At 40.7% G+C, this 24,418-nt stretch overlaps 1 protein-coding gene across 7 annotated transcripts in view; it reads right to left on the bottom strand.

Annotated features, from left to right (window-relative positions):
- The window catches only part of Sphkap (SPHK1 interactor, AKAP domain containing), a 134,805-nt gene that overhangs the window by 18,067 nt on the left and 92,320 nt on the right, over positions 1–24,418 (bottom strand). For all 7 annotated transcript variants that reach the window (XM_070015437.1, XM_070015450.1, XM_070015439.1 and 4 more), the window contains 4 exons: positions 17,450–17,509; positions 15,706–15,840; positions 11,861–12,116; positions 6,671–10,427 (listed from right to left, as the gene is read on the bottom strand). In XM_070015437.1, coding sequence (XP_069871538.1) covers positions 6,671–10,427; positions 11,861–12,116; positions 15,706–15,840; positions 17,450–17,509 — 4,208 coding nt within the window. The remainder of the gene's footprint in view (positions 1–6,670; positions 10,428–11,860; positions 12,117–15,705; positions 15,841–17,449; positions 17,510–24,418) is intronic.

Raw genomic sequence — 24,418 nt, 5'->3', positions numbered from 1 at the left:
AGGAGCTGGAAATGTAAAAGATATGATCCCCGGCACTGAAAAAACAAATGAACAAATGAAGTGGGTGTTTTATATTAGCTTCTACTACTTGCAACTTGTGGCATTTCTTTCCTCCATAAATTAAAATTTCCATCAGTATTCTTTTCTTTTAATGAGTGGTCTTGTATGAACACTAATTTTTGTTTTATCTTTATAGATTATACATCAGGGTTTTTCTGAGCATTCTCTTGTTTTCAAAATTTTCAAAGCCTTCATTTGAAAAATAATAACAAGTTTTAGATTTAGACTTATAGCAAAGTTGAGTGGAAAACATTTAGAGTTACCATATATCCATCTTTCTCCCAAACATATACTTCATCCCTTTAGCTTAACCTCTTGCAATAGACTGATACATTGCTACTTTCAATGAAGCTACTTTGACACATCCTTACCATACAGTGTCCACAGAACATGCTGTATTCAGCCTCAGAGCTCTACATGTGTTTTGACAAATGCACACTAATTTAATCTGGTTTGTGCTCTTATATTAGAGTACTAAGGGCTGTGGACCTAAAACCTCTGGATAGAGCTCCCCAGTGCTGTTACACTGGGGAGTGAAATTTCAACCCAGTTTTCAGGGGACACACTCAAACCACAGCAATGATAGATTGCATAATCATTGCATGAGATTATATAGTTTAATTGTCCTGCAAATCCTTGGAGCTCTGCCTCTTCATCGCACCTTTATAAACCTTTGGTACCATTGATCTTTTAATAGTCTCTATTGTTTATCTTTGTCACAAATGTCATATTGTTGGGATCATTCAGTTTGTAGCCTTTTATGATGACTTTTTTTTTTTTTTTTTTTGGTAGGTTTAGGGCTTGAACTCTGGGCCTGGGCGCTGTCCCTGCACTCTTCAGCTCAAGGCGAGTGCTCTACTGCTTGAGTCACAGCGCCACTTCCTGTTTTCTAGGGGCTTACTGGAGATAAGAGTCTCATGGACTTTCCTGCCCGGGCTGGCTTTGAACCGTGATCCTCAGATCTCAGCTTCCTGAGTAGCTAGGATTACAGGCGTGAGCCACTGGCGTCCAGCTTATGATGGGCTATTCTTCATATGCATATTTTAAGCTTCCTTTAGCTCTTTTAATGGCTTGACAGCTCTTTTTCTTTTCAGTACTGAGCAATATCCCATTGTTTGGGTGTACCATGATACGTTTTCTTCTCACTTATTGAAAAACAACTACTTGCTTGCTTCCATGTTTTTGTAATCAGAAATAAAGCTGCTGTAAAGATTTATGCACAGGTTTTGTTTTTTGTTTTTTTACTTCAATTGGCCTAATTCTAAGGATCATGATTGTTTGATAGCGTGATAAATATGTTTAATTTTACTAGGGGTTGCCAAACTGTCTTCCAACGTAGCTGTTCCATTTTGCATTCCCAGCAATCATGAACAAAACTAAGTGGGGCACTGGTGGCTCATGCCTGTAATCCTAGCTACTCAGGAGGCTGAGATCTGAGATCTGAGATCTGGGCAGAACAGTCCCCATGAGACTCTTATCTACAATTAACTCTTCAATAACCAGAAGTGAGCTATGTCTCAGAGTGGTAGAGCACTAGCCTTGAGCAAAAGAATTCAGGGACAGAGCCCAGGCCTTAACTTCTTGCCCCATGACCGACAAAAATTTTAAGAAAAGAATGAAACTAATGTTTGGTGTTGTCTGTGTTTTGAGTTTTGGTTTCTCCAATAGATCTTTAGTGGTTGCTCCTTGTTTAAATCTGCAATTTATTAATGACATAATGCTATGCATGTTTTAATACTGATTATTTGTTCATCTAAGTATCTTTCATAAATTGTCTGTTGATATTTAAGGACATGTTATTCCTTTCTTTGTGTTGGTATGTAATAGTTTTTTATGTTTTGGATAATTGTCCTTTATTGTATATATTTTTAAAAGAAATATGTTTTTGCTCTAGTTTTTGGCTTGCTTCTCATCTTCTTGATGATGACTTTTGCAGAGCTTCAAAAAATGTAACTTATCAGTACATCTTTCATAAATTATGCCTTTGGTCATGTATCTAAGAAGCTATCATCATTCCTAAATTCACCTGAATTTTGTCCTATCTTGTAGGAATATTATAGTTTTCCATTTAACATGTAGGTCTGTCATTCATTTTAAGTCAAGGAGAGAGAATTCTTCAGCTCCTTCATCTGGTTAGTGAATGTCTTGCTGAGCTCATGGATGAACATGACCTTTTTTGGACCTAAAGATTTGTTTCAAGTTCCCTGTCTTCACCATTTGTAATCCCACAGTCTCATTTCCCCATTTCTACCATCCTTAAGGAGGTAAACTAGTAGCTACTAAAATGGGTAAGTGCCTCAGGGTTGGGCATAGAGTAAGATTTACTTTACCATTTTGTTTTCACCTTTTTTCTGCTTCAGAGATTTTTATTATTATAATTATTACTGTTACTTTCAGCTCAGCAACAAAAGATGTTGATTATATTTATCCCAGGACTTCTAGATTTCAGATTCTAGGTTTCTAGGATTTATGATAGGAGAAATTTTCAGGCTAGAACCTTGTAATGATGAAATGAAAGTCAACCTGAGCTCTTCCCAAGGTGGAGAGGCAGCTCTTTCTTTCTCTATACATGTATTTTAAAATACCAGCATCCAACTCAAAACTTTGCTCACCTTGCCAGCTACTTCTCTATGATGTCACTCCAGAATTTTTTCTTTCATAATAATAAATTTATGATAACCATTTATATTAAAACTAATAAATAGTTTGTAATAGTTTTCCATATGTGTTTTTGGTAAATCCCATCTTGGATCCAGGCACTAAGTCCCTCTACTTTTTTCTGTATTTGCAACCTCAGTGACAGTGGATATTACAGAGGGGACACTCAAGTTTTGTTGTAGAAATGTTTTATGAAAGAAAATATAAATTAATACACAAGTTGAAATATGATTCTAAAACATCAGCTATGTCAGCAAGTATGATGTGTGAAAGCTCATGATTCACAGTTTGTTGTTTACTCCTTGAACACTCAACTCTTGAAAAGTTAAATGCTTGTTCTTCAGTAGTCTGAGAGGAGCCTAAGTTAAGGATATATTGTGTTAGGGTACCATTTTCTCAGAATTAAGAAGAGGGTTGTCCTAAATTACTTAAAAATCTCTATAATTGGGGAATAATCCTTCTCTCTTGAAAAATATGATGGCCTAAATTACCAAATGTACAATATATATTTATTTAGGAATGACTTCAGTGATAAATCTGAACATTAATCTTATCAAATAAAAAGGTAAGAAAGTAATTTTTATTTCAAGGTATTAATGAAATTTAAAAATTATGAGAATATCCTTCAGGTGGTAGCTTAAAAATGTCTTCAACACCTCCCCATGTCCAATAGAACTGAATGCCTAAGTCACCTGCTTTGTTCTTCTGTGTGAGTGGGTAGAACTATTCTATGGAGAACTGAGTTCTGTGTTTATTTTGACAAATTGAATGCCACCCCTGGCTGAGAAAATGTAATCTAACTATGATTAATCTTCTTCCTGGTAAATTCTGGAAATTCTCCTGTCTTAATAAAATTCTCACATTGTTCATGACAGGTTTTAGCCAGGAAAAAGAAATTTTTCTGTAGTAGAGACTACCACATAGCTCAACTTCCAACAACAACACACCTTAAAGATAACCATAAACATGTATTGATTCCTTAACGTGACTGAGTCACAGAGTTAAAAATTCTCTTAAGATAGTCATTACTTCCACATATAAGTGAAGTAGAGACTGGCTCGATGTGACAGAACTCAGCTTCTGTTAATGCAGTTCCTACTGGGTGACAATTCTTTCTATTGCTCCGCAAAGAAAAATATATCCTACATGTAATCTCTAAATTTTGCAAACAGAGCCAGTGCTTTGATTTCTAAGGTGAATACTTCAACATACTTTTTATTTCATTGGGGGAAAAATGAATGTTTACATCTTTGAGTTGAGATCATGTGTTTTAGAGCATTACAAGGAGCACAATCTAAGTCAATTGGAGGCTTTATTCACATAGATTAAAAAACAAAACAAAACTGAGCTCCTCTACATTACACATAGTCCAAGCAAAATATCAGTGACATTTACTTCAAAACTGTGCAATGTAATTTATTCAACTTAATGAAAATCACTATTTGATTTTTGACTACAATGATGAATCTTGTTAAACTGCTCATTCACAAATATTTTCTAGCTTGGTGACCATCTTAGACTAAGACAGTATCTGGGTAATGATCTCTGTGTTTAAGCAGACTTCAAGTAGGGTACTGGAGTTCATGATCAGTATTTTCCATTTGCTTGTATTTCAAGCTAAGGCAACTGCCTTAAGATGCTAAATGTATGTATTATTAGAATGTGTAAGTGTAAGGTCCGCTCCTGGATGGCTAGCAGACTCCACCCTCCTTGCAGCCAAGTCTCCACCTAGTACCTGCATTACCTAGGCAACTGGGACACCTGGAAGAGGTCACATCTGCATCCGCTGAGGTCACATCTGAATTTGATGTGGCCACACCCTTCTCTGCCTATCCCCTGGATAAGGCCTAGCCCAGGCCCAGATGCTCACTCACTGCTCTTTTCTAGCTCTCAGCTTTTCCTTCTCTTCTCTTTCCCAGCTCCCTTCTCTTTTCTAGCTTTCTTCCTGCTCTTTTCTAGCTCTCTCTGCTCTTGTCTAGCTCTTCTCAAGCTCTTTTCTCTCTCTTTCCTCTCTCTCTTTCTCAGTTCTCTCTCTTTCCTAAGCCTTTCCCAGCCACGTGGAGTGCCAACCTTACCTGGTCCCAGCAGGTCTACTGAATAAACCTACCCCTTACCTGAATACTACATGCGTGGTGCTGTTCTTACTCGGCTACCTCTTTTTAAAAACCTAACAGTAAGTAATTACACATTCGACATCTTTTTGTTTCTTTCCATCTTTGATCACTTTTAAAACACTGTAACTCCCCCGACTCACTGGGCTGGTCTTTGGTGAATATTGTTTATAGCTGAACAATGACCGACATATAAAATCTTGTCTTTTTGGTCAGCAGAGTCTACCTCATTGGATTTGGCTTTGTGGTTTGCTTGTTCTTTTTTCCTTTAAGTTTGCATGCTTGCTTCTTTGTGCATTTTTATGTGTTTCGTCTCTGAAGCAGGAAGTTCTCACGTCTATATGGACTATGCCCTGACTATTTCTACCATGATTCCATCAATGGTGATGATTAGCACCTGTAAAGATGGGTTCTCTCTACTTCCTTGCTAGAAGTGGAAATGCATCCAGGACTTAATAGAGACAGTGAAATTGGATGTTGGCCAAGTTCAGTTGGTTAATTCCAGTACTTAAATGTTTAATTTTATTTATTTATTATTAAATTTTAATTTTATTTATTATTAAATCTACTGATTTATTATTAAGTTAAAATACTGAATTAAAAATTTAAAAGTTACAGACTGCAAATAATGAGCAATTGGCACATGTCTCTGAAATTTATCTGTCTAAAGCCAATAGTTTAAATTTTTATTTACATTTTCCTGTTTTGGTCAACATTAACTACGTATTACTAACCATACTGTTCAAAAAGAAATGTACTCATAGCCTGACTTATGTAACTGAAACCTCTTTGTATGTCACCTTTACAATAGAAAAAATAAAACAAAAAAACCCTAATAGAGTAAGAATGATATAATGACCTTATATGAGTATACCAAGGAGAAGTTGTAAAAGAAATACATAACTACCTTGCCTCAACTTCAAAATGCATCATCACTTATTTGCACTCTGATGTTCTGGAAAAGAACTATCCAATTCACAATACCTCTCAGTATGGCCTGACAACCGCACTGCAGTAGTTATACTACATGTGGTAGGAGCTAGAACTCATGGATATAGTATCTTAGGCAATGTAACTGTAATGTAAAAGTAAAGGAGACCATTAATCTGATTAAAATTCTGTATATGCACGAGTGAAACACAGAAGTAAAACCCATTTGAACAATTAGCATACACACACAAAAAGAATAAGAGAAATGTAAAACAGCTTCCTAGAGTAACAGTACTAGTGTGAGGGGAGAGGTTGAACAGAAAGGGAACTGAAGATGAATACAGTCAAAACGGAACAATAAAGTTTGGTGAAATTGGTTTGGGATGCAGAATTAGGCAGGAGAGGGAGGGAGGGAGGGAGTCAGATGAAGGTCCATGTATGCATGGAGCCCCCATCTACAACTACTTGGTACTAATAAAATGGCAGGGAAGAAACAGCTATGAAAAACTCCAGAGAAATTATGTGCAAGTATTTAACCCCAAATTCCAATAGGAATTTATTTACATTTATTCACATCTAAAAATTTCCAGGTGAATAATCGTTTGTTTTTTTTTTTTTTTTGCTTGAAAATCACCATGAATAAATTTCAAAAGTAAGCAAACTACAGGGTATTAATTTTACTGGGGAGAATGCTACTGTATTTTCTCTGCTATATAAACGAGTTCAATTCCTTCTGGAATTTAAAAAGTCATTTACTCCTATGAACTCAGAGGTGTTGTTGATTTGTGGAATCGAGTTCGTGCAGCCAATAAAGTCCTTACATCTCAAGTCTGAGATTTAGAATAAATACGAATTCGGATGCCAGCTACAGCGGCCTGTCACCCGTCCACTTTAAGCGGGGATTCACTTACCTGTGAGCTTGGCAGGGCTTTGTGGCTGTGTCTTCACCTCTGTCCACATCTGGGCCTTTTTGCTCTTCCAGATGCTCTTTGCTTTCCTCCAGCGGGGCACATTTGGATAGGAAAGGGTCGAGCTCCCCAGCACAGTCTTCTCTCTGGTCCGTTTCGATCTGAATCAAAGGCACATCCCTGGAGCCTAGCGTCTGCTGGCTGTGGCTGCGAGGGCCGGCATCGTGGCAGGAGGACCTTTCTCTTTGGGGATGAAAACCCTCTCTCTTGGCCAGAGGAGCCATTCTGCTTGGAAATGCCCCTGGGGAAGGTTGGCTTTCGGTCCCAGGGTCCTTCCTGGGGTAATCCACAGAGTCCTGGCCGTGCAGAGCCGGCCTGCTGGGGTGCGCTCTGCTGGGGTCCGCTCTGTTGGCACCCTTCTCCACTTGCAAGAGCGAGCCTCCGGACACAGCTCCCGCGTCGGGGGCGCGGGGAGCGCCCACGATGATCTTGTTCTTCCGCATGAGCGCCTCGATGGAGCTGGCCCACGTCTCGTGAATGAGCATGTTGGTGATCTGGTCGCCGCCCCCTCTGCGGTACAAGCACGAGTCGGACTTGCAGAGCTCGGAGGAGGCCGTGCTGCCGACGGGCTGGACGCTTAGGATGTCTTGTGGGCCGTTCTGGGCGAAGCCATCCAAGGAGTTGGCTTTGATGGGCGCGTTCACTGTCAACCTGCTGCCCGGGGACCTGCTATCCGGCACGGACGACTGCCGGTAGCAGAGCGGGGATCGGAGGGAAGGGGCCAGCAAACCCGAGCTCCAGTCCTGGCTGCTCCGTCTGGAGGAGGCGGCGTCCCTGCCTTCCCGCTCCAGGTCCCGGAGCATGTAGCGGTAGAACTCCTCGGTGATGCTCTCCGTGCTGGACTGCTTGGAGGGGCAGCTGGGCCGCACGCTCAGGTGGTCGCTTTTCCTGCAGGCCTGGTGCATGGCCGAGCTCAGGATGCTGCTGGCATTCTTGCCCGCGTAGTAATCCAGCAGCAGCTCGAACCCTCGCCCTTCGTTCTCCATCTGGTTCACCATGAACCTGGAAAACTCATCGGTGATGCTCTCGCAGCTGGACTGCTTGGAGACCGAGCTGGCTCTGCTCACCGGCTGGCTTAAGGTATTGGTGAACCCCAGGCTGTGGACGTAGGCCCGGGCCTCGGAGTCTTCTTCTGGAATGCTCTCGCAGCTGGAGGTTTTCAGCCGGTTCCACCGGTCCCCGCCCAGCAGCCGGTTCCTGCAGCCGGCCTGCGCCTGCCACGGTGCGCCATCCACCGGGGAGAACTCGGTCAGGTTCATGATCTTGGCGGCCACTTCGTTGGCAAAGCTATTCACGGCGTCGGGGACGTCCTCCAGGTTGACAGACTCGTCCATGACCCGGTTCATCAGCTTCTCTTTGAGCTCGGGGTGCTCGTCGGTCTTCCGCTTGATCTCACTGAGCCGGGGCGGTTTGTGTTTCCTCACCGCGCTCCCACCGCCCTGGCTGTCCTTTTTCCGCTTCAAGGGTCGGCAGGATGCATTCGGCGTCACCAGGAACTCGGTCCCCCTCTTCCAGGCACAGAACCAGGGCTGCTTCCCGTTGGAGTTGTCCAGGCAGATCGCTGCGATTTCTGTCGCCATGGAGACCACCGTCTCCGCCAATTCGTCCGCAAAGTCTGCAATGCAGTAGAGGTCTGCATGCTGGGCCTGGAGCCCGGGCTGAGCCGCAAACCCCGGGTCGTCTCCTGACATGGACACGTGCACCTGCACCTCGTTGGTTGGAGGTAAGGCGTTTGAGTCGACGCTGCTGCCTTCTGTATCCTGTGAGCCGCCTCTCCTCCTTCTCTCTGTGGGTGCCTGCTCTGCTTCCAAAGAAGAAGAAGCTCCACATTCATTTTCACTGACACCGGGTATCCTACCAAGGTTCTGAGCATCCTCTGCCACGAGCGCTTTCAGATCCATTTCTTTGGAGGGTGTCTTAGCCGTTGAAGCATCCAGGAGTCTGTGACTACAGGACAGTCCGGAGTGCAGTGTGGGGCTCTGGCACAGTCCGCGTCTTGCTTTACTCTTGTCCTGCTTTGAATGCAGGTCATCCGCAGGATCGTGGAAGACAGGATTGCTGCTGTGTATACTGCTCAGGGGATGGTCGCTGCCACTGCCTTCGGTGGCTTTTGTCCAGGCTTGACCAGTGACTTGATCAAATGGTTGGCAGCCCAGGGGTTCTGTCTCCCTACATCTGATGCTTTGCTTAGTGAAGACCGTGGGACATTGACCGTGCTGTACAAGATGGCTCATCTTCTGGACCGTGAAGCACATTACATCGTGGAGCAGTTGAGTTGTACTTTCCATCAAGGTATCCAGAGTTTCAGAGGGATGGCTGCTGTTGCTGGAGTGGTTCATTTTATTTTTCTGGTGAGCATCATCGAAGGAATACTTTAGGATAATATTGGACAGGGTCTGTGCCAGTTCATTTCCAAGGAGGTTTTCTGAGCGCAGAGTCTGAGGCTCAGAAGCAGTTGCTCTGATTCTCCTGTTCACAGATTCCAGGAGGTCTCCCATGCTGCCATAGGCCTCGGGCCTCGCTAACACCAGAGCGGCCTCCCTGAGCAGAACCTTAGCAATGGCTTCCTTTCCCAGCTCCATACTCTTCCCTGTTGCTTCAGAAGCTCCAGCTGTGGGCAAGAAGCCACCAGGGGTCACAGAGCATGCCCCCTCTTCTCTTTCACCCAGGCCACAGACAGCAATGGCACTGGCCACCTGTGTCATGCCACAGAGAGCCGATGGGAAGGAATACTCAGGGATGGAGGGTTCCTGGAGTCCAGGAGATGAGTGAGCTTGCAGTTGCTCACTGCCTGTCAGCAAACAGCTTGATCCCAGGGATTCTTGCTCCATCGTGAGTCTTTCTGTGGCCTGTGGACTGGAGATGGTTCCAATCACAGTGGCTGCACAAGCTAATGCTACTTCTAGAGCACTCTGAGGGTGTCTGCTGGCCTTCTCTCCAGATGGGAGGTCTGAGCTCTCTCCGGAGTCTTCCATCTCTAGCCAGGAGGTGTTACCTGGCTCGGAAGTGGCGTCGCCTCCATCTGGACTCTGCACAATGACAATTTTGGGAAGCTCATTCCACGAGCGAGGAGCTACGATGTCTTTCGTGGAACAGCCACTGGAAAGTACAGGCCTTCCTATAGGAACGTGCACTGCAGACTCCTGTGGCAGTACAGGCTGAGACTGAGACAGTCTAATAAATGCATCCTGCAGCACAGATTCAGCTAAATTTGTCGCATACTCTCCGGTTGTGGCTTCTCCATCTTGGAGAGAAGGGAGTGATTTTCTTCTATGTTCATGGCCCCTGGGGTCTAAGTTAGTGCTTTTCTCAGTGGCAGAGCCATGAGGAGAAGGTACATCTTTCTTACCCATCATGGAGAAATAAGCATCAACAGGACTAGACAGTGCTTGAGGTTTTTCTATTTGATCTTTAACTCTTTCTGGATAATAATAGTTTGTGGCTGGCTTCTCATTCCCCATTGCATCACCTTTCCATTGTGATGGGGTGACAGAAGGATCTAGATTCTGCAAGAATGTGTTCTCTGCGACGCTTTCCAGAGATCGTTCTGATTTAATCAACGTCATATCGTGTTTGCTAAAGTATTTGTCTTCCAGATCATAAAGAAATTTTCCCTTGTTGTGCTCCCATTCTGGCTGGGAGGCTTCCCATGGCTTTCTGCTTTCCAAAACATTGGCTGCCACCTTTATGTTTTCATAACCTAATGAAGAAGAAACAAGAGCCACAGTTACTTTTTGAACAGTGGGTTTCTGTGGGTCTAAAATAATAATTACTTTCTAAAGCTGACATAAAATACCAAATACCTTCTTTTCCCCTTTAAACAGAGCATTGTGAATGTTTCCTTAGGAAAAGTGAATCTAACTGAAGCTGTTGAATAACCTGGGTCAGGAAGATTGAAGAAAGTGAGAATAAAGCCAGGTTCAATCTGATCAGAATAATGTGTTATGCACACAATGAAATGCTCTTTGAACAATTAGCATATATTAAAAATAGCAGGGATGCAAAACAGGTCCTGTTGTGGCAGTGTCTTAGTGGAACAGAGAAAGGCAAATGAGAGGTAAAGGATGGTGAACATGGCCAAGATATTTTGTATACACATATGAAAAATAACTCAGTGAAGCTTCTTGAAATTGCTTTGGGAAAGGCAAGGGGAATGAGTAAGACTCATAGAGATAATGAGTCTGGTCCAGAAATATTCATGTATGGATGGACATGTCACAATGAAACCCAAATGTACAAGCACTTGATGCCTGTCAAAATACAGGCAGAAGAAGAAAAACGGATCTGAAAGAATTCCATCATACTATGCCATCCAACTACCACGTGTTTCCATGTGAGACCCAAGTGGAGCAGATGTCTGGTAGCTGAAAGGTGGTCACCACTCTGTCAGGAAAAGCAGCACAAGCAATTGTATCTTAAACCTTTCAGATGGAGAGAAAGGGAAAAAGGAGGGGGCCTAGAGCAAGCTCAAGAGTGGCAAAGAAAAAAAAAAAAAAAAAAAAAAAAGAGTGGCAAAGATTTGTTCTGGGGTTTGCAAAGGTCAGGCCCAGAAGCAACAGCCATAACGCTGAGTGTCTTTTTTCTTTGTGGTCATGGGTAAGGAAGAGCTCATTCATTGGGCTCTACTCGAAGTCAGGAGAAAGAGCTGCATCAGTAAGTCCTGAGCACTTTCATGGGCAATTTCCTTCTGTCCACCCAGTCACTTTTAGCTCTAGGTTGATGGTACTCTTAAATTACAGATAAGAAAGCCAGAACAGAAATGATCACATCTACATCCCAGATCTCCGAACCTCCAACTGATAGCTTTGAGATTCAAATCGAAGCCAGTCGAGCTTGGCTCCAACTAATATATGGGTTTTGTAGAACTTGTAGTAAGGCTGGTTTTCCTCCAAGGGATAGCCCCTATCTCTGGGCAGGTAGGAAGATTTCCATGTAAACACACCCAGATTTCCACCCATCGAGTCAGCATCTTTGCTGGTGTCCTTTCCTTCTTTAAATCTTAGCAAGCAAGGACTGTGATGTATCAGCCAAACTGACCTGGCCTGGAACTGTTTTGAACTTTTACCCGGACATATTTTTAGGAGGGTGACTAATTTGGGGATGCATATTGATTTGACTGGAAAATTCCCTCACCGGTCCTACTCTCTTCCACATCATTTTCCTCCTCCAAATGCTCCGATGCGGTGAGAAAGTCTTCTTCAATGGAGGATAGGGAGCAGTTTGTGTCCTCCTCCAGCTTCAGGGTGTTTGTCTCCACGTGGAGCTGCCGTTCCTGCACTAATTCCAGACCAATCAAGAATTTGTTGATTTCAAAGATGATGCAGTTGGTACTATTGGCTTTGTTTCCTCTTGCACACTGGACCAAGCAGATATCTGGCAGCCAAGGGCACTAAAAGCAGAGAGAAAAGGAAGCACTTGTTCACCTGTTCAAGACAGAAAAGGCGATTATTGCCTCTGATCTTTCCCTTTGCATGAGCTTCTTCTGTTAAAAGGAGTTGGGTCATTAAAATATTTGAAATACCTTCTGGGCCTCTGTGGATGCACTGATTGAAAATAAAATTCAAGTATTATTAGAAAATGTGATATCTAGGAGAGAGTTTGACCTTAGAAAAAAAGTAGACTGGCTGTATCACATGATTTATAAATGTTATTATATTTTATTTTATATGTGTAAAAACAGAATGTGAATTGGGTAAAATTCAACAAAGAATTTACTGAAGGCTATTAAAATGGATAAAAAGGTAGAATTCAGACCCATATCTCAATGAAATAAAAGATAATAGGGTTTTTCTGAATAGGGCTAAGAAGAAGATTCTAGGCCATCGATGTTTGTTATGTTTGTAAATGTTATTTTTATCTTCATGACAAGAGTAACTTTCACAATGGAGTTGGTAAGCCTACAGAAGTTAATTTCTAATGCTTCCCCAGGGACTAGGAGATAGCACACCGACTTCCTTAGTGATCATTTCCAAAGAGTTGGCTCCAGGTCTTGGAAAAAAGCATTCTTGGGTTGTAAAACTGCAAACAGGCTTTTTAAAAGAAAGCTTTCAATTTGTAATAGGCAGAGAAAGTATTACCCAGATACCTTTTCTAAATTAAATGCTCTGAGAAAAGGTCAGCTAAGATCTAGAGTCAGGAAGAGGAAAAGGCTAACGTTTGTTAAGGTGAGGTGTGTACAGGCTGCCTTGGTCACATCTCTTTATAAAATTGAGCTCTAGGGGCTGGGAAGGTGGCTCAGTGGTAGAGCGCTTGCCTTGCATGCTCGAGGCCCTGGGTTCGATTCCTCAGCACCACATAAGCAAAAAGAAAGAAGCCGGAAGTGGCGCTGTGGCTCAAGTGGTAGACCGCTAGTCTTGAGCTGAAGAGCTGAGGGACAGTGCCCAGGCCCAGAGTTCAGTCCCCACGACCGGACCCAAAAAAAAAAAAATTGAGCTCTAGTTTCACACTAGTATTCTTTTTTTTTTTTTTTAAATTTTGGTGGTAGGAGGGATTAATTTCAGAGCCTCACAGTTGCTAGGCAACCACTCTATTTCTTATGCCCTGTCTCCGTTTGTTTTCCCAGCAGAGTCTCTTACTCTTCCCAAGGCCTCTTGCTTCTTGAGTAGCTGGAATTACAGGCATTCGTATACTACCACACTAGCCATCACACCACTATTGGTTTCTGTAGTAAAGCTTCTGCCAGTATTTTTGATACCTAGTAGGTACTCTGTCAACCTTTAGTCAGGTTTTTATGATCAATCAGGACACATTTGCCTGGGACAACCCAACAACGCGCATCTATTCCTCTCTGTCCCAATTCTCCCTCTATTGACATCAGAGATAGGACTCTGGCCTATAATTCTCACAGAAGCAGTAAATATATTTGAACCATTGGGGGAAATATTCTACGCTTGAACGTTCACCTTCTAAAAATGACTTGAGAATCCTGTGCTTACCCATGGTAGAACCTAACTGTGTCTAAAATTGGTGAGCTTGGAGTACTTGAGTCTGAATATATGTATTGATGAGCAGTACACATGTGACCATACAAAGGGATATGTACCGATTCACATTCATTTTGTTATTTCCTGAAGTACTTTACTTTTTCTTTATGTACATAGCATTTTTCAACCTTTGATTGAACATCCTAAGCAGAATAATTCTAGGAGAGGTGGCTCTCCTGTGAAAAATTCAAGGCACTATTTTCTGCCCCACCTACTGCCAAGCAAGTCACATGGAATAAATTCACCTGGAATACCTGGGGTGACTATATGACCTGGGTTTAGCTAATCTGAACAATGACTTCCCCAGACCACAGTGATTCATTCAGAAAGGTACATGAGAACCAATGGGACTTAAGGATAATTTCGAGTGGCTCCTGGAAGAGAGTTTTGTTTATTTATTTATTTATTTTTTGGATCCAGTCATGGGGCCTGAACTCTGGGCCTGGGCGCTGTCCCTCAGCTCTTCAGCTCAAGGATAGCGCTCTACCACTTGAGCCACAGCGCCACTTCCGGCATTTTTCTTTTTGCTTATGTGGTGCTGAGGAATCGAATCCAGGGCCTCATGCATGCAAGGCAAGCGCTCTACCACTGAGCCACCTTCCCAGCCCCTGGAAGAGAGTTTTTACAGAACTGGAGGCCAAAGTGACATTAACCCCTTGGGGGAAATGTATGCCTGACATGGGGTCCTGAGGGAGAAAGCAGAAAAGAGGCTACAGGAGACCTGTAGACTAATCTGGTAACACTGTCTAAATCCTTGTATGTCATCTACCCACTGGGTTTGTTTAGTTGTATGAGACAATATATTCTCTTCATGATTAAGCCAATTTCCTATCATGTTGAATTAAGAATATCACTTAGGTTAATTAGAGCCTGGCAAGTTCAAGTCAAGGTCAGGACAATCATGTCAATCTGAATTTTTGTTGGGATATTGGAAAGAAGTTGGAATTTTCCAGTAATACTTGCAGTTACTAAACACAGGAAAAGTAGGGCATGTTAATTAAAATATATGGTGGTATCATAAAGCAATGAAGTCTACATTCTCTTTTATATTTAGAACAACTTTACCTACATTCTTTTAAAATAACTAGTTTATGACAATTTTATAACAGAAATGAATATCAGTGTGCTCAGTGATAAGAATAGCAATTTTAGTTGGAATTTATTTTTAACAACATTCCCCTTTGGGAATCAACAAAGTTCTTTCTCTTCCCTGGGGCTGGGTTTTGTGGGGGGGGGGGGGGGAGGGAGGGAGGGAGAGAGGGAGGAAGAGAGGAGGAGGGTAGGAGGGGAATTCTGGGAATGAAAATTTTATACTTTCTAGTAGTGTTTTGCATAGTACTTGAGCCACAATTCCAGCATTTTCTCCTTCTCTGCCTATTTTTGAGATAGGTTCTCGATTTTTTCCCCTAGAACTAGCTTGGTCTTCCCAATTCTGCTTCCCTATGTAGGCAGAATGACAGGCACACACCACCATATCCAGCTTTTTCTATTAAGCTAGGGTCTTGAGAATTTTTATCCCTAAATGCTGGCCTGGAGTTGAGATCTTTTTGATCTCTGCTGCCTATAGTTCTGATAAATATTCTTTATTTACTAGCTTATCTAGTTTGGTGTTTTCTAAGGAGTAGATGACAGCAGAAAACCATGCTATGTGATTCTGAAATCACACGGTATGATTAGAATTCTGATACTGTTTTCCTGGGGGAGACAGTCCTGTGTTTCATTCTCTGTTAGATTTGTAGAAAATGAAATTAAACATCCAGTGCCCAGGTCATCTGCTTTTGATCAAGAGTTTGAGAAGATAGTAAGAATTTCAACTGTTGCAAAGGAAGCTCTGGGAGAAATACAGAGGGTGATTCTAGTCAGATACAAAGATACTGTTGATTCTTATGCTCTTATAAGAGTTTGTATGTTGTTGCATGCCTTTTGCGTTTATATCAAGTTGTACTCAGCAGACTACAGAAAATGTAAATGCTTATCAAGACTTGTATTTCTTACCTGTGAAACTTCAAAATCTGCCTGGAGATTTCCAGATGCTAGCCCACTTAAAAGGACAATCTCATTTTCCTTTGGCTGTTGGACATTCATAGAACTGATAAGTTTTGGAAGATCTGGAGAAACATTGACCAATTTCTGTAAAGCAAGAGTCTTTCTTAGTTTTGGTGATTTCTACTCATTTCCAAAATAACACCCCCAGAATAATTTATAGAAACAAGTGATTTATTCCTGCAAATCACTACTGATGACATAATTTACTAAGGCTGTGGCATAATTTAAGAAGGCTATTCCTGGAAGAAATTATATAATATTAAAGCATAAGAGTTGAGATTAAACAGAATCTTTAAGCTTTATAAACTCTAGTTCTCAATTTCCCAAAGCAAACTTGTAGTAATTCCTACCCTAACAGCTAAATAAACAATACTTTGGAAATAATATCCTCTTAAGAATTTTGATGAGAGATTTATGTACTAATAATCTTCTGTTTCAAACAAATTGACGACAATAAAAAATGGCTACCGTTGATTTTGACTATGCATTTAGCACAGTGCTAAACGATTGTCTGTGTTACATCCTATTAAATTTAATCCAGTGTGTCTGTTGTAAGCCAGTCTCAAAGCACTCACAGAAATTCTTCAAACACAGCGTTCTCAGGATAACTTGCTTTCATCCTCCCTGTTCTCTCTTTGATGGACATTGCACAATGATTCCATCAAATGAAATTGTATGTACAATTTCCTTTTGAAAATCCCTTCTGTACTATGTGGGTGATGGTATTCAGAGCTTGGTAAAAACTTATAATGAGTAATCTCTGCAGGCAACTGGGTTTAAGGAGATTTGGCTCAGCATTGCCAAGGAAGAAAACATTGAGAGTACGTAACTACAAGTACTGAGCATGGAACAATTGAGCACTGAGTAACAGTACTTGGAACTGAGTGATGGGATAATGTATACTCTATTGTGTGATAATCAAGCCATAAAGTGTATACGGAACAGTATTGTACCAATGGATAATGTCAAACCTCTCAACTCTGGTATTGAAATGACAATCTTATATCACTGCATTCCCATGGTACAGCAGGAGCTATGTGAAAGAATTGAGTAGACTCTTTTTTTTTAAATTGAAACTGTTTTATTTGTGTTGTTAAATTTTTTTTATTGTAAAGATACTGTAGAGAGGGGTTACACTTACATGAGTAAGGCAGTGAATACATTTCCTATGGAGCATTTTTACCCCTCCTTTGTTTTTTCCCTACTATCCCGTCCCTCCCCACCTCCCCAACTCCTCCCTCCCAGCCCCCAAAGTTGTAAAGTTCATTTTCAACATAGTGTCTTGTACTTCTCATCGTGACAGTGGGCCAACGTGAGCCAACATGCTGTCAAGAATTTACATCAAGATCCTTATAACCTTGTATGAGCTTGGGAAATTTACCTGTTACAAGGTGCAAAAGTTCAAGCCCCAGATGAGTCCTAGACTGGGAAGCTAAGTTAGATAGAAACTTTAATGAAAGCTGAAGGAGGCAAAACTCAGAGCCAGAGGGAAGGATGGCAGTATTAGTCAGGCTTTAGAAAAACCTTGGGGAAAAAAATCACTTCTGATTGGGTGTTTGAATGTGAAGGAAGAACAAAGCAGTGACCTTAGGGCATTGCAGAGAAAGAGGAATGGCTGGCTTGAACAGCTCTGCCACAGGGAAACACGCGTGGCCCTGGTAATGGGCCGGGAAATGCAAGGGCCCAGGTTTACCTGCTGTAGGTGCTCTGTGTTGCACGCATCCTTCTTTACATCCAGGTTCACAAAGCAGACCTGGAAAAGAGAGCAAAAGTAGCCAATTAAGTATTTTTTTTAAAAAACCTGTCAATCCTTTTAGAAGAAAATACGTTTGGGGGGAAATGTTATAAAGTCCTACGTCTTTTCATAGCTTACCAGAGAAACCATCAGTTCACCAAAGGGCTTCTATGAAGGTCTCCAGTCTCCTGCTCATATTTCCCCAGGACCCCAGGAAATAACATTTTTATTTTCATGGCTCAACATAGTAAAAGAGGACTGCAGACACAAGAAAGACTTCAGGTTTACAATGTGTTATTGTAATCTCAGGAAGCAAGAGAAAAGACTTAAATGCTGAAAGCTTGCAAGTTTACAATTACGATGAGCATTTCTCTCCATTTCCCTCTCCTCTTCTCACTTCTTTCCCTCATCTTCAGACAGCTAAAGGTAGAATTGAAGACATGCACATCATTGTGCTCAATGCCTCTCTTTGGTCTCTTGTTTCTGCCACATCGACTTTTTTTTTTAAACAGGGGAACAGAAATTGGTCTCATCAATCTAGTAACTGAAGTCCTGGTATATGTGAATAAAAGTCTCGAGTATTTGTAGGTACTGGAGTTTTCCAATTTGTAGATACTGGAGAGTTTGCAATTGCTATGTGAATATTCTCAAGCCACTCTCCTTCCTGAGCTGCTTATGATCTCCATCTCCTCCTGTGGTTTGCATTTGGACCAATTCTACCTTTAGCTGACTGACGATGAGGTTTCTTTGCATTTATTCTGGGCTATAATGTGAAATTCTGTCTACAGGCGAAGGAAAATTATTATAAGACAAAAGTGAAAACGCAAAGCAACTACTTGTTTATATCTTTCAGGTGGATCTTTCTACATCTTGGTAGCAAATTGATTTAGGATTTGAAGATATTGATGTTCATAAAATTTAGAGGGCCATTTTTAATGATTATTTAATTGTTATTAAATAGTTGTACAAAGAGGTTGCAATTCCATAACTCAGGTCATGAGTACGATGCTTCTTGGTCAGTGTCACCTGTTCCAGTATTCGCACCCATTTCCCCCCTCCCATCCCTACTCTCAAGTTACTTAGTGTAGTTTTCACATAATGTACATTGGCTCTAATGACTGCGTTTGTTCATCTTCTTGAGAGAAATTCTTTAAGAAGAAGAATAAAAGTTATTATTAGATATGAGTGAATGTTCATTTTATTTTAGCAGAGAAAAAAGAAGCACCCAGAAACTGAAATTCTACAAGATTCACAAACACTACAAATATGGAAGCCATCCAGAAAAATTTTAAAAAGGTATTTTTACCTAATTGATACCCAAATTGACTACCGTAATGCTTTCTCATGTTTATTTGTGATCATCTCTTCAGATGACTTTGGTTTTATAATAACATGTTTTTCAAGGAAGAATAGTAGGATATTTCAGTTTTTATTTCATATCGTTGATTACATTTTTTCAGCTGGTCCAATTTTTTTTTTTTTTTTTTTGGGTCCGGTCGTGGGGCCTGAACTCTGGGCCTGGGCGCTGTCCCTCAGCTCTTCAGCTCAAGGCTAGCGCTCTACCACTTGAGCCACAGCGCCACTTCCGGCTTTTTTCTTTTTGCTTATGTGGTGCTGAGGAATCGAACCCAGGGCCTCAGGCATGCAAGGCAATCGCTCTACCACTGAGCCATCTTCCCAGCCCCAGCTGGTCCAATTTTTGTTGGCAATATCATACATTTTTCAGCCTGATGTCAAATTTAGTGGAAAATCTTTCTTTCATATAAGTGCTCTTAAAGGCACAGTCACTGTGTTATTATTATAGGTATGTGTGTGTGGGTGTGTGGATGTAGGTGTGTATGTGTATGTGTGCTATCAACTTAAGAATTTGTGTTGAATCCTTTTGGTTGTGATTCTATCTTGTGATGCACGTATAAGCTGCGACTACAATTCCAAATAAATTATTCAGAAGACACCTCAGACTGAGTAGGCATGAGTGAGAAGCTAGTCCTGTATTTAAATTTCACACGTTGGATAGCCAGGCGCCAGTGGCTCAGTCCTGTAATTCTACTTACTCAGGATGTTGAGATCTGAGGATTTTAGTTCAAAGCTAGCCTGGGAAGACAAATCTCTCTGATTTGTGTCTCAACATTTATCTCCAATTAACCAGTTTAAAAAAGATAAACAAAACTGGAAGTGGAGCTGTGACTCAAAGTGGTATAGCTCCAGACTTGTGTGACCAAGCTGAGCAAGAGCAAGAGCCACTGAGCTCAAGCTCCAGTACCAACACAAAAATATTCCAAAAAGAAGAACTTAGAAAAAACATGCATTTGACAGAATTTAATTTTCTCTTAAATGTAGTCTATCTTCTTTCATTCATCACAAGTTGAAAGAGGACAGGTCCTGTTTAACACTGTATTTTCAGTGCTGAGCTCAGTGGCTGGTACGTGATAGATGTTTAGTGTATTTTTTGTTGGTAAATGAATATGAATGAATGGAGTAGAAGCCTTGAATGGAATGACAGGCATACAGAAGGGAAATGCTTAATAGTTACATAACAATTATGTCCCTTGCTTATGTAATGAATTTCAGTGTCATCAATAAACATTTTTTTCTTAATAAGAGTTTAGGGCTATTTAGATAAGTTAGATGAGAGTTAATTAAGCTAATATGAATCCAGCTATTAGCTATCGTTTTAAGTGCTTAGATAAATTCTTCTCTTCATAAACAAAGATTTGCTAATGAAAGAGAAAAGAGAAAGTGTTGAGAATCATAATTGGTAATAAAGAGCTGTAAAAGGTGTTAATGTTTTTCATGGATTAGAAGCACCTTTCTCTTCTCATAAAATATAGTTGGGTTTTTGTCTGCACAGGTCCTAGTTTAGATCATTTGCAGACATACTTGGCCCAAGTTCTACTTTTCTTACCTTCTTAGCAAAGCTACCTTGTAGTAGCTTTTAACCTTTGTACATCAATGATATTCTTTTCTCTTTGTATTTAGACTTCTATCTGTCTTCTGTTTTATTGGAACAATGATGAAAGTAGTAAGTGATAAAAAATGATGTTACTTTATGTGACTTTTACATAAACTTTAAATGTTCATAGGTAACATAGCCTTTCTCTGTCTCCTATTATGGATTATGTGGTCAAGTAATCCCAATTGGTTTTTAAGTTTGTAAGTCTTTGTTCATAATGGAATTCCATGGGGACATTTTTCACACTAAAATTTGACTGTGAAATATGTTGGCCAGCTTTATAAACTACATTTCTGTAAGAAAGGCTGATGTCACCATCTAAGATATTAAGACTAAGTATAAGTTTATGTGGATTGTTGTTCACAGTAGCTTCTATGAGAAAAATGTATTTACAAGTTAAATACAGCAAAACCAGTATTACCAGAGAGCAGATGAAAAACAGGTTCAGCTTCCAAATTGAATGTAAAAACAATACATGATAATTGTTGACAGCAAAGCCATATTTCCACCTCACTCATCAGTTTTAACTTTTCAAGGTGTTAAATTCAGTTTACATTTTAGACTATGTAGACTGTCTCATGCCTCTGAGTGTTTTATACAGAGGGTCAATCACTGTTCAAGAGGAAAACCACAGCAGGATGGCTACCTTAGGATGGACCCTTTGACTTCTGCTGGGGATGTCAGCTAAAACCTGTGAAGGAAATCATTCTATGAAAAGTGCTCATCAGAACAAGATGCCAACTGCCTTCAAAATCTAGGCATCTGAATGTTGAATACGATCAAATACCTACTTATGGTTTATCTTAGGAGACAGCGGGTTCTTTTCACAATATGGCCATCTGGCCATGTAAGATGGATGAGGTCTCTTAATTTGATGGTATCAAAATGCTGACCCACAATGTTTCCAAAGAAAAAATTGTCCCCTTTCTTTTCTCAGGCGAAAGACTTTTGCTAGATTCCAGACAGTGGACCAAAATTATCTGCTAAAGCATTCCACATTTTCTCTGATTAGTGCTTTGGGTGGATGACACTAAAGACGGCAATTTTGACATCAGTTTTGGCATGCTATCATTCTGTCCAACATTCTTCAATATACTTGATCATTTGGGGGAAATGCTGCACTTGTATCCAGTTATTTCTTTGAAATAATTGCAGCACTCATGCAACATGAAAGCCTTTTTTACACTTGAGACTCAAGCTTCTTTTTATTGCCAATGTTTAATAATTATTTTGAATATGTTACTTTGGGGGCAGCTATTCAAACAGTTTATGAAAAGACTGAAAGGTATAGACATTTCTAGAACCTGAGGGATATTTTAACTAATAATATATTAAGCCAATATTATTGCTAGCTTAAAAATGTTTTGTTTTTTAAATGGCTCTCAGTGATTATTTAGAGTCAATGGATATCAGAGAACTAGTACACCAATACATTTCTACAGGTGATCTGCTTTTATAACTATCTGTGGGGTTGTATAAAAGGAAGAGGCAAATGACAATAATTACCATCATATCTCGAGATTTTAATTCTGTAGTTGTTTTTAGGAACTGCCAAAATGTGACTGTTTTCTGTTTTCAGTCACATAGAAGTTGTTGGTTGGAGTCCACTCTATGCCAACACCGGACAGAGTGTTTAAGTTTAAGAAAGACCTCGATGTCATTTATCAGACCCGATGGTTTTCAGGAAAGTTGAATAAATACTCTGTGGGTACTAATTTTTGAGAAGACAGGTATCTATGGTCCAAAGGCCCCCAAGAAGAAAATAATCTTGGCATAGAATTGTGTAGGATGTCATCTGCTAAGCGCTTCTCCATGGTGATGATGGACTGAGGACTGCAAGTCACAGGCTCTGTGCTCTGCTCCTGGGCTGTGGTGGGGAAAGGGACCACAGTCACACCCAATGGCTGTTCCTTCTCAGTTTCCCTAGAACCTGAGTAGCTTCTCACCATCATCTAGGTGAGAGTATTAAGGCAAATGGGAACTGTGGAGACCCCTCTGATTTCCTTGAGAGAGGAAAATGGAAGAGGATCTGAAAGGCTTCTGAACACAACAGAGGTGAATGTGAAGAAAGCAACCATGAAAACATAACATAGTTTGGTCCTGGAATGGTAGAAGCTACTGCAGACAAAACAGTAGCTTAATAGTGGTGTGGGGCTGGTGAGAGGGTATAGAAAATGACTGCTAATGGTACAGAAATAGGGTAATGCATTGAGGATTTCCCCCCCATCCCAAACCTCCTGGACCCTGTCTCCAGTGACTAATTGTACTGTGTAAATTTCTCTAGATGTCTAACTTGCCACTCATCTGTTTTTGACAACCAAACTACTAAATAATGCCAACTATGTCTCCTTTCTAAATGATTACTTCCTCAGGTACACGTGGGGAACCGCTGTTCAGCTTCAATAGTTAACTAATGCAGCAATCCCATTATGAGAGCTAAGATGTACGGAAAGCAGAAACGAGCAGTTATTAAATGCACATCTTGGGTGATTCTACACTGGGAAGTGGTGATATTCTTTCTTCCTTCCTTCCTTCCTTCCTTCCTTCCTTCCTTCCTTCTTTCTTTCTTTCTTTCTTTCTTTCTTTCTTTCTTTCTTTCTTTCTTTCTTTCTTTCTTTCTTTCTTTCTTTCTTTCTTTCTTTTCTTTTTGTCATGGGCTTGAACTCTGGACCTGGGCACTGTCCCTCATCCCTTCAGCTTAAGGCTAGCCTCTACCACTTGAGCCACAGCGCCACTTCTGGCTTTTCTCTGCTTATATGGTGCTGAGGAATAGAACCCAGGGCCTCATGTATGCAAGTCAAGCACTGTACCACTAAGCCACCTTCCAAGCCCAGAATTGGTGATATTCTTGAACTTTGAGAAGAGCAGATTTTTAAGGTCCCCAATCTCACACATAAAAACATGCACATACACAAATGGAAATTATGGGAGGGGATGAATATGTTCATTTGACTGTAGTAATCAGAAACAAAGCATACATATAGACCACATCCAAATATATGGCCAGAGTGTATGACCTCTTTCTTGGCCATTAAATCCTTTAAAAACACTTAGCTTTCTTCAAAGTTTTGTTTTGTTTTGTTTTTGCAGAGTAGCTATTGTTTATTTTTACTTTACTTTACCAGTAAAGACTGGTAAAAGTGATTGATAGTCTGATTTCTACCATCTTTGTTCAGTTTCTTGCCTTAACCTTTGTTTATTTAAAAGGATGGTTTCTGGGGAAATGGCCTAAGTAGCTCAGTTAACTAGTCATGCTAGCAGCCATGGCAAATAATGCAGAATCAAATGTTCAAAATACTTAGGTAGTACAGAAGTTAAAAGACTTTGGAGCCTCTAATATTTGCAGCCACAGGGTACGGAGCCAGGTAATTTTCTTTTCAATTTTAAAATTCAAAATTTCAATGTCTGTAACTTTACCAATTGAAGCATCCATAAATCTGTCCTTAGCTTCGGAAGAAAAAGAGACAAAAGAAGAATATTTTGTAATATTCTATTTTCCAGTGTGAGAGTTAAGACTCCAGGTTGAAACTGAAGGATACTGTGAATTGTCTGTTTGTAGTCATCACAAAAGCCTCTACAAGAATTCCCTTCCTGTGCAAGGAAAAAGTAAAAACAAAATCAACAAAAATCACTGACTGAGTGAGGCCCACTAACCAAGTTCACCCTTTTGTCACCCAGAGCTATCATCATTTCACTCCTGTTGACAGCTCACATTTTCCCACTTGGAAGGAAAGCAGAACATAGAATGAAAAAGATTCTTAGGCTTCACGTAGCTCTTGCCAAGCACATTTTTATTTCACTATGAGTGTACGATGAAGAACAAACAAAAGTGAAAGAACTCTACAAAATTCCAGTGCAGCTATGTGCAGCAAAATCTGCCTCTGGTATTTGTATTTCAATGATGGAATGTTAGAGAAGAAAAGGAACTTTAAAAAACCATATGCTTCAACTCTCTTATTTTATCTGTAATGAAA

This window comes from Dipodomys merriami, unplaced genomic scaffold (genome assembly GCF_024711535.1).
Source record: "Dipodomys merriami isolate MVZ:Mamm:240054 unplaced genomic scaffold, mDipMer1.0.p SCAF_1, whole genome shotgun sequence".
Classification (NCBI taxonomy): Eukaryota; Metazoa; Chordata; class Mammalia; order Rodentia; family Heteromyidae; genus Dipodomys; species Dipodomys merriami.
Note: the sequence above shows the minus strand (reverse complement) of the source record. Positions and strands in the feature narration are given on the sequence as shown.